This window comes from Poecilia latipinna, unplaced genomic scaffold (assembly GCF_001443285.1).
Source record: "Poecilia latipinna isolate Pla-1442-1.1 unplaced genomic scaffold, P_latipinna-1.0 Scaffold947, whole genome shotgun sequence".
Lineage (NCBI taxonomy): Eukaryota > Metazoa > Chordata > Actinopteri > Cyprinodontiformes > Poeciliidae > Poecilia > Poecilia latipinna.
The window spans coordinates 1-10,712 of record NW_015113563.1 but is presented as its reverse complement, the minus strand read 5'-3'; the positions used below and the strand labels follow the sequence as shown (position 1 = coordinate 10,712).

Here is a 10,712-nt window from a genome sequence, read left to right as displayed (position 1 = left end):
AAACAACCTTTGAGGTGGAAGAAAATTTTTTTTTTAAAAGAAAAGAAAAAAAAAAAAAAAAAAAAAAAAAAAAAGACATTTGTGCTAAACATCAGTTTACGTGGGAGATATCATTTTTGCTTTGTTTTGTACTTGGAGTCAGACAATTTGGGGTCTTTTGTACACTGTGTGTGTGCGTGTGTGTGTGTGTTTCAGGGGGCTAAGTTAGAGTCCAGAGTGCTGAGGTCATCTATATAAACATAACAACACAACAGAGGAGTCAGTGAATGAGTGCATGCAGAAACCCAGACTCTTGTATGTATGCTGTCATACTGCTTGTGGCTGGAAGGCTATATGGGTAATGGTTAATTAGAGCGAAGAGTCGCTCACCATTCACTGGCTGATGCTGAAACCACATGCAAGGTTTCTGGTGAACGAGCACCTATTTGCAGATGCGCTTAAAGTATTTTGGCCAACCCTGACCAGAAAGTACTCCAGATCGCTTCCAAAATTACATGGTAATAACAAACTAATTGTGGGTCTGAATTTAACAAGAAGACATCGATGCTGTTTTCTAATCTGGCCAATTAGTGTTCACAGAAAAGAGCTATGTTCATAAACACAGTGAGAGTTTTGACTTTCTGGCTGACACGTAACATTAATTTTGATTTCTTCTCTCAAAAAGAAAAAAAAAAAAAACTATTTTCCCTGAACGAAGAGGGAAAAGAAATTACAGCTCACTGCCTGGTTAAGTTGCTTCAGCGTTTAACCAGAACCAAACCACACTGAAAGAATGAATGGTCTACAGTTACAAATAAAAGCACAATAACTGTTTTCAGATGAATTATGATGATGATCATATCCAGTGAGTTTTGCCAGGACCGACTGTGAACATAATCGACCTCAACTTACCACGCCTCCCCAGAAAATCTATCTTTTTCCAGTCACAATATGAAAAAAAAACAAACAAACTTCTAAACAGGAAATGTTTTTAATTTTGATATTTTCAGGGAAATGTTTAATTGCAGCAAGCTTAGCAGCAAGCAAATGTTGGAGGTAAGTTACGGTCACAGTGGACCCTGGCCTGTTCCTGGTTCAGAAATCAAACTTTTCTGTGGAATGTGACACCAAATTATCTTCAGAAAACCTGCCTACTCATGCATTTTTTTTTTTTTGGTTCCTAACCTCAAACCCACACAAATATCACACTGTCATTTAATACAGTGTTCATTTGGAGACACATTTATTTGGTCATTATTATGAAGCTGCAGCTAGCATGAGCAGACTGTTAAGGGCCATTAGCAGCCCATAATCCACCAACTGGAGCATTTTTCTCACAGTAAAACATGAGCGCAGACATTGTATGTGTGGGGATAAAAAAAAAAAAAGTTAAAAATGTTCTCATTGATGAGAGTAATGCAGATAGAACAGAAATCTCAATTTACTATAGTTTTAAAAATAAGTAACATATATACAAATGTAATGATTCAATTTTTAAGACTTTAACTGTATAATTAGAGCCATGAGGACCATGATTTATGAATGATGCAGGCCGATCATTGCAGCAAGTGAACATTATAATGACTTCTGTCTTATAACTATTATTAATGTCAATACTTTAGCATCCAGCATGGTAGAAAGTTCAATCTTTGATTTATTGCGCTACAGGCCAGTTTATGTTGTACTGCTGTCATGTTTGAAAAGGGTTCACAAACATTTGAGTATTCTTTTAAAGCTTCCTACTTGGCTCAAGTTCTTCTGAAGTATTAATGAGGACAGAAATTGATGGTGATGACAAGGAGATCTCAGGGGAGTGATCAAATATTGATGAAATCCTTAGTCACAGACAGGAGCTGCTTGTGTACATTGTGCATCTATTCAAAGGGTTTCATCACAGCTGGTCATGAGGTAGTGATCAGGAACAAGATTTTAGGAGAATACGGACTCAAAACTGCTGCTTTTCCTTCATAGTGCTTCTATGTTTGGATTCAGTGAGATAAAGAGAAAGTGGCAGATTAGCCAGTGGTTTTTCCCCACATTGAAAGGAGCACAGACTGACACTCTAGGAAAACATGGGTCTTCCAGAAACTAAGGCAGAGACACTTCTACTGATTATTCAATAATTCTATTAAATTGTCTGTAGTTAGAATCAGGGTTTTGCAAAGGGCACTAAATTCATTTTCTTTCCCTTAAACGACTGATTTGAGGATATGTTTATGGTTGCTTCACATCTGGAAGACCAATTTCCACCAACGCGTTTGAAACGTTGCTCCAGTATTTCCACACAATATTCTCTCCTCATGACACCACCTATTTTGGGAAGTATGCCAGTCTCTCCTGCAGCAAAACAAGCCTACGACATGATGCTGCCACTTCACAGATGGGATGGTGTTCTCAGCCTCACAAGCTCCCTGCTTTTTTTTTTTTCCTCCAAATGCACCATTGGCTTCTTCCTGTCCGAGTGGCCTTTCAGTCCTTGTGCACGACTCACTCTTTGCTTTTGTTTTGTGTTTAATGATGTAAAGCACTTTGAAATGCCTTGCTGCTGAAATGTGCTATACAGATAAAGTTTGATTGATTTGTTTTAGGGATGAAATGCCCATCTTCAATCAAAACAGAAGCGGTAAAAATATTTCTTATTTTGCAGTTTTAAATAAAAGCAATTTGTTCACGTTATAAAAGTTTGTTTTGCATGCGAGTCAGTGTCTAGATAGAGTGATACTTTTTTGCAAGGCTACCACGAGAATCTCATACTATCCCCTGCCTAATGAACAGCATGAACCGTCTTCAAATTATATAATATAATTATTTTCCTTGCAGCTCAACTGACAAAGACCCAATAAACTCACTGAAAGGACGAAACACGCGTGTTTCCTTTTCCTCAGACTGTGAGAACTTTCCACTCTGTTCCTCTTTAGATGTTATGTGGAGGCTGGTATGGCTGCCATCTTTCAACGTGGCCAAAATAGTTTCTCCATCTGCAGCTCCAACAACTCTGCCCCCCCCCCCATACATCCACAGAAACAAGCGCACACACGCATACACACTTCTCGGTTTGCGTGTGTGTGTGTGGTATGCTGTGGTTCCTATTCAGTGCCAAATTTAGTCATGAGCAGTGAACTCTGGTGCAACCGTTGCTTCTGAGTCGTATTAGCACAAAGGCAATCATTAGCACTTATTTCAACGTTACACGTGACGGTAAGTATCCAAATGTGTTACTGAGAGACCACCTCAACAGGGGGAGTCGATGTAACTGAAAATTTCAAGCACCTGGCCAAACCAAAAACTGAAAAGCTGATTTTTCCGCCAATGTCTCCATTACTTAACTCTCCTCCTATAAAATAAGACGTAGAAAAACCAAAACGGACACAAATATCAGGACAAATGGAGCAGGATTACTAGACAGAAGGCTGGCGAGGGAGTAAAGAACATTACAACTGGTGCAACAAGAACGGACTTTGTTCAACGTGAGGAAAACGTGTAGGAGACCCTGACGTCATCCTGAAAGGTTTCCAGCTTGCATCACTTTGAGTTTTCGGCTCAGGATCCGTCCCGAGTGCAAGGCAGCGGCACAGTTTTGCAGACAAATATGACTCCGTCTTTCACAACAGATTAAGATCTGGGTGAATACAGGTGGAACTTACAAAGATACAAAGCAGACAAAAGTCGCAAGTTAGTTCTGTAGCCAGGATTTCAGTAAAGTATCAAATTAAACAGTCTCACACTCAGTGGCCAGTAGTACACATTCATACAGAAATCTCCTGAGTCTGCGTCATTCACTTTTTTTTAGGTCAACATTTGAACTTTTGAACAAATAAACAAGCAAGAAACAAAAGGACAAGATTTTTTTCGGTTATTTTGCAAGACAGATTATATAATAGAACAGAAGCACAAAAGCTGAAAGGACCACGTGAACTCTGAGGTGAGACACCGAAAGAACCTGGATGCAATGTCCAGCAACCCCGGAGTCCCTTCGGTTTTCACAGATAGACGGTAAAACAAACAGACTGGAGGTCAACGAAAGAGAGCAAAAAAATAAAAAATGAGCAGAATGACGTGAAAAGTGAGAGTTTCAAAGACTCACCGCCAGGGCCTGCAGCCTCTCTTTGTGGAGCTGAGCCTCCTCACACGACATCCTGAGGGGGAAGCAGGGGAGAGGGAGGTGAAAGAAGAACAAGAGGTGAGATTCTCAAAGAGTCCCTCAACTCGGAGATCAGAGACGCCGAAGGGAGGGAAGTGGAGGAGTGAGGAAGGAGAGGTAGAGCAGGAGAAGCAGGAGGAGGAGGAAGAGGAGTATCCAGATGATTTCTTTCCTCAGTTATAATCCAAGCAGAATGAAAGACCTCTCACTCGGTGGCCATGTGCCTCACACTCAGCCCACTGCTCACATTCTCTCTCTGTCTTTCTGTCTGTCACCCACTCTTTCTTCGGCTCTCTTCGTCTCTCCTCCCATTTGTCCCCCTTTCCCCTCTCCCTCCCCCCCTTCTTTAGGCATGAGCCATGTGTGATTAAACAGCTGGGAGGAGCAGCTGAGAAAGGGATGGAGCAAGAGAGGGAGAGAGAGAGAGACAGAAAGAGAACGATGGGGTTAAAGAAACCCAGGGAATTGGGGAGAGGATGAAGAAAGTTGCAGATGTAAGGAAAACTGTGGGAGACAAGCGATTTTTCATATTAGAAAGGTGAAGGAAGGTGCTTGAGATGCTGAATAAAAGATGAAGAGGTAAGAAAAAGAGCTGCTGTAGAGACTCCTATAGCCCTCACTGTGTGCAAAGTTTTTTATTTTCATTTTATGGAGGGGAAGCTACTTCCATTTGGTTTTTAAAACCATCTATTTTTTATGTGACGAACAAAAAGAGGACAACGGTGTGTTAATAAACACCCATGACGAACACGGTGACCACAAAATACCTGCCATGCTGTTGTTGGACTGTTCAGATGATTTGTGGTTTTGTACATTGTGCATAATATTGGAGCTCTTTCTTAATCTTATATGTGAACTGTCTGCAATCTGTTTCTGACATAAGTATGAATAACACGCAAGCCATCGATCCCTGGTCCGGGTAAGTAGGTTTTCAAAAAGTTATTACTTGCAGGAGACAAATCTGAAATTTAAAATATCCAAACACTAAAATGTAAAATGAATTTAAAAGCTCAAATCATTTGGAGTCCAATCTAAAACAATAGCAAGTCCATTACCCATCCAATAACACCAAGACTTGTTAAAGTCGCTTAATCGAACAAACTCGAAATATCAAAAATAGATAAATGACAACTGAAAAAAGTTGTTAAAGTTCAACTAAAAGCCTTAACACCTCAGCCGCGATAGCAGCAGTCTACTGTACATTTACCAACTGAAATAATAAAATGGGCCACAATAACCTGTCTTCCATTTTTTTATTCCTCTACATTTTAACTTGTTGACCTGAGTTTCACCCATCCCTTTTATCTTATTTCACAATCCTGTTCTCATTCCCTCTCATGCACCTGTCTTCTTCCAATCAGTCGCCAGCTTTCTGTTCCTCTTCCCTCAGTTTTACCTCCACGTCTCCTTCCACAGACAGGCATCCTTATAAGGAGAAACAGCAGCTGTAGATATTGCTTACCCATTTGGGAATACAGAAGCATGTAACACACACACACACACACACACACACGTTGGAACAGAAACACTTTAAAATATAGCAGCCATGGACTGACTCCGAGGGAGAGAAAACAGCACAAAAATAAAAAAAAAAGGATGAAGATGGAACAATACAATGCAGTTAAACAAAAAGACGAAACACATTCATACATAAACTACGGTTTTCACATTTACACATGAAATAGAAAATATTAAATATTCCTTATAATTCAAGATAGGAAAAAAAGGTAACTAAGTCTGAGTTAAGAGCCAAAGTGGTGATTTAAACCAATGCCAGATATTCTGGTTGTCTAACAGATAGTTGATTTAATTAGAAAAGCATTTTTGGCATGATTTTTTGATTGTTTTAATGTTTGTAAAAGCACTGAGTTCCATTTGGATGAAAAGTGTTACATAAATAAATAAAGATGGATGGATGGATGGATGGATGGATGGATGGATGGATGGATGGATGGATGGATGGATGGATGGATGGATGAATGGATGGATGGATGGATGGATGGATGGAACCTAGAGAATAAGATGTTGGCCAACTGGGTTGAACCAAGTTTTAGATGAAAGACATTTGCTGAACAGTGTCTAACGAAAGTATGAAAGTGTTATTCAGTTTTTTAGTTGTTGTTTGGAACTACATCTTGAACAGATTCAGAAAACAAAAAAAGATTATGCATGGTGTAAAATATGTAAACTATCAGGTATTGTCGTGATCTGTGTTTCTGTGTGTTTATTTTTGAGTTCTTCTGTGTTCAGTCCTGTTTTCCCTGTGTAGTCCTGTTCCATGAGTCTCTGTCCTCCCTGTTGATTGCTCCCCAGGTGTGTCGTATCCCCCTGATTACCCTGTGTGTATTTAGCCCCACCTGTTGTCTGTGTTCGTTGTCAGATCCTCGTCATTTGTAACTGTTTCCCTGTGCCGTCGTGTATCACCCTCGTCTAAGTCTGTTTTCCTGTGGACTCTGAATCATTAAATTCATCATTTTCACCTTCGTCCTGGCTGCCTGCGTCTCATCTCACCTCACCAAACCCTGAACCATGACAGGTATATGCAAAAGAATTGGACCGGGTGGATCAACTTTACACTATAGTTGTCGTAAAAGCACAACTTTTTCTTGCAATTAAAAATTCTTCACATTGCATTATCAAAGTTTTCTTTTTTTTTTTCTGAGGTGTTGTTCCCCTTAGCTTGCGCCAATCCCCTAAATCTTCATCCACTGAAATGTGGTCACCTTTCCTCCCGCTTCATTCTGGGGTGAGCTACGCCGGCGCGTCGTCACTGGAGACAACGGCATCATTGTTCCTGAGCGTCGCCACAACGAGGCGATGACCTCACTGCGCAGCCAGCCCAACGCGCCCCCTCTCTCCCCCTGCCTGCCTCAACCAATCCCAGCCCAGAGGTAATGACCTCCAGATGTGGAACTAGAGGCAGGAAAACGCACACATTAACTCTCACACACAAACAGAAAAGTGTAACAATATGCAAAGCGCGAGTAGGAGGCAGAGGCAAAGAGCCAATGCGGACAAAGAAAGCAAGTCAGAAAAATTGTGTATTTGCGTGTTGCGTTCTGTGTGATTCTCATCAGTTCAGTACTCCTACATTTCAGTTTTACTGATAAATGTACCCCAAACACATCATTCCAACATAACTGTCTACTGTACGGTACAGTATGTGTATAAAAATAACTCCTTTCAAGCAGACCTAAATCTGTTCACACTACGCTGCAAGTGCCACTTAATATTCTTTATGAGAATGAAAATAAAGCCCCCATGTGTCAGTTATTACACTTTGAAGGCCTGTCGTGAAGGTTCGGAGGAGGTTAGGTTCGTTTAGGGTAGAGAAAGTAGCAGTTGAGGGTTAGAGAGCAAAAAGAGAGAGAAAAGAGGAGGAGAATTAAAACAACTCCAGCAGACATGTTTCTAAGGCAAAAGACTGCCAGACCTTGATCTCATTCATACTTTATACATTACTGATGGAAGTTGAGCTATGTCTGGATGTCTTTAAGTACTTCACAATAAAACCTTTTTTGTTTATTGTTTTCTCTTCTTCATTTGGAACATACTTATTCTTACATTTTTTCATTTTCTGGTGCACAGCTTCACATTAAGCTTTGAGAATCAACAAACAAGGGGGGAAAAATTAATGTTTTCCTTTTTCAAGTCAGTTATTTTTGCGTCCTGAGATCTCATGATATTCAAACTCTGCAAATCGGCTGAGGCAACACATTGAGCAAATAAACACACCTCTATCTTTACAAATGTATGAAGTCTAATCATATACCACTACTGCCACCAACTGTTTTGGAGGGGAACTACTTGTTCCGGCGGCATACTCTACTGGTGAGTTACCTCCTCTTGGCCCTGGTCAAACCTAAACTGAAATATACATCCCTAAAAGGGATACAGGAACAATCAGTTTGGAAACAGAAATAAAAACACTTTCAAGTCTTTTTTTTTTTTTTGCATTTGAATCGCTTTAGAATTTGATACTCATTAATTCACAGCAAAGACTGGTTATACCGGAAAACCTAATTGCAGAGTCTTAGCCATGCAGATTTGTGTAACATTTACTTACACGGTTCTCAAACATGGTGATATTCTGAAGACCACCATGACCATTAAACTACAGCATACATCTTTTTACAAGAGATTCTACATAAGTGCCTGAATTTCAGAGAACACGTATGTGAAAAGCATCCACACGTCCAGAAAACATTCTTGAAAGTAGATGAGTTGCATACAGATAAGAGGCCGGCGTCCCCAGCCATCACATTTGTCACAACCTCAGCACTTTCTTTAGCATCAAAATGTCTTTTTGATATGCATATGTTTTCATGACCCTGCATATTTACTTTTAGGATTTGGGGATTGGCTTAGCCCTTGCCTTTTACTGCATCAGTGTTTCGGTTTGTAAATGTGTTGCTTTGTACTTGATTGTTCAATGAAAGGAAAACAATGAAATGTAAGAAGCTGCTAATGTTTTCCTTTTCTTCTGCCTGTCTTCAGCAGGGATCCTGTGAGCTCCGATATGCATTATTTATCTCATTAGAACCCCTTCGATACTTGCTTGTTTAATAAATAGCATCAGCGAATGGGTCTTCTGTGGCCTCTGCAGTCCACTTTACCACAAACGCGATCTCATCTTTCTGCTGAATAAATAGGGAGTGAACCGTGTTTGTGGGACTTAAAAGAAGCATCTCAGAAGAAAAGAGACAAAGTGAAGGAACAATAGGATGGGTCCCACTTGAGTCCCTTTTTCACAATTAAGACATTAACTATTGATGCACCAGTAAAGTCTGTCGGTTTCACGCCTCAGTGCACTTTTCTTGCCTGCCTCATGGGTGTGGTTCTCAGAGAATGTGCAAAGAAAAGTCAATGATTTGTCAGTGAAAGAGCTCACCGACGCCTGGTCAAAACTTGGTTGTGAGTGAGCAGAAAAATATTTCAGGGTTTGTCATTCAAGTTCAATAACTCCTCAGCATCTGCTGACCATAAAAAGCTTTGCAAACGGTTGAAGTTAAGACGCAGACTATGAAATCGGCATAAATCATTTGTCTTAAAAAAAAAATCTGGTATATCCTGGTCAGGGAATTTTTAGCTTGATCAACCCCGGCCAAGGACTGAAACTCAAAAAGCTTTTTCCCGTCACTACATGATGATTCCAAGAGCAACTAATTGTCTTACAGCAACAATATTTTCATGCAGATGCGTCAGTGGGTGAAGAAGATCGAAGTTGGTTGATTTCCATAGCAGTTAGGTGTTTTAAAAATGACATCAGAGGAACCGTGGAGACGTAAGAAATGGGAGTGATTTGGACCCCACAAGTTTTTCACTCTGTGCGCGATCTGGCAGATGTCGCACTGGTCCAGCAGGCATTTTTACGAGGATATTTGTTTTGCGTGGTTTCAGAAGCCAACAGCCTGATGTGACAACCACCTATTTCCCTACTGTCTGACTGTGACGTGTTGGGCTCCTCCTTAGCATTGTGCTAAGGCCTCAGGAGGGTTAAAAGGAAACAGTGAAAAAAAGAAAATCAGAAATAAAATTCTGACGGCTGCATTTCTAGTTTGTGGGCTTTATGCTGCATTACTTACGCTTAGCAAAGTTACCAGAGAGCAATATGCAGATTTGTGATGTGATTCTTAGCCATAAAATCCAAAGGTTTTATAAACCACTTACATGAGCTACACTATTCTTTTTTTTGTTTTGTTTTCTCAGTGCTGTTTTAAAAAGGCAGACATCTTCTTAGGAACAGATTTCATTTTGACCAATCCTTAGATTGACCGGCTGTCAAAACGGAGCTAATCTCCGTTTCTGCAGCCTGAAGCCATGCAGTTCAGAGCGTTATCTACTGAAGTGAAGCTATTAATGACTCATAAGCTCTCTTCAGAATCCCACTTTAAAAAAGCTGAACTATTCACTCACTTCCAGGCATCTGGGGAGTCAACAGTATACATATGTCATGGATTTCCATACTGTATAAAAGGAAATATTAAAACGATATTTCGGACTGAGGCCAGACGTCCATGTCTATAAACAGCTCAACGCTGGCATAAGAACACAGAACATTACAGGCTTTAAGCTTTGAATGTTAAACTCCCACCGTCTTTGTCTTACTACTGCACTGCTGTCATTACTTAACTTCTATTCAATTCACAAGCCGGCTGTGGGCAGCTAAGGCAGTATGAGTGGGAAACATATTGACAACTGGAGGAGTCTGCTTTTTTAATCTGAAGAATGAACAGGCGATGGAGAGATTCCCTTAGCTTGTTGCTCTGGATTTACTTGTGAAAAATCATCAAAATTATACTAATAATAACTTTATTTACCAAGGCGATAAAATAAACATAACAATGCTTTTTAAAAGCATGTTTTTACTGCTTTTAAAAAAAGTTTAAAAGCAGTAAAAATATGTTACATCACATGTTTGTAGTAACATACACAATAACAGGGGAGTAAATGCATACCCCATAAAAAAATAAAATAAAATGTGATTTAAAAAAACAAAGAAAAAAGATATACTTTAGTTATTCAGGTAAACTAACTGGCTAATGTCTCATTAAGATTAAAAGTTTTGTTTATCATACATTATATATATATA

The 10,712-nt window shown here is 39.8% G+C and overlaps 1 protein-coding gene across 2 annotated transcripts in view; it reads right to left on the bottom strand.

Moving 5' to 3' along the window:
* palm2akap2 (PALM2 and AKAP2 fusion) overlaps window positions 1-4,395 on the bottom strand; it is an 80,519-nt gene extending 76,124 nt beyond the window's left edge. Inside the window, exon 1 of one of the 2 annotated variants that reach the window (XM_015049436.1) lies at window positions 4,064-4,395. In XM_015049436.1, the coding sequence (XP_014904922.1) occupies window positions 4,064-4,114 (51 nt within the window). In that variant the 5' untranslated portion in view covers window positions 4,115-4,395. The remainder of the gene's footprint in view (window positions 1-4,063) is intronic. The other variant, XM_015049437.1, reaches the window with a different exon arrangement.
* Window positions 4,396-10,712: the final 6,317 nt, after the last annotated feature.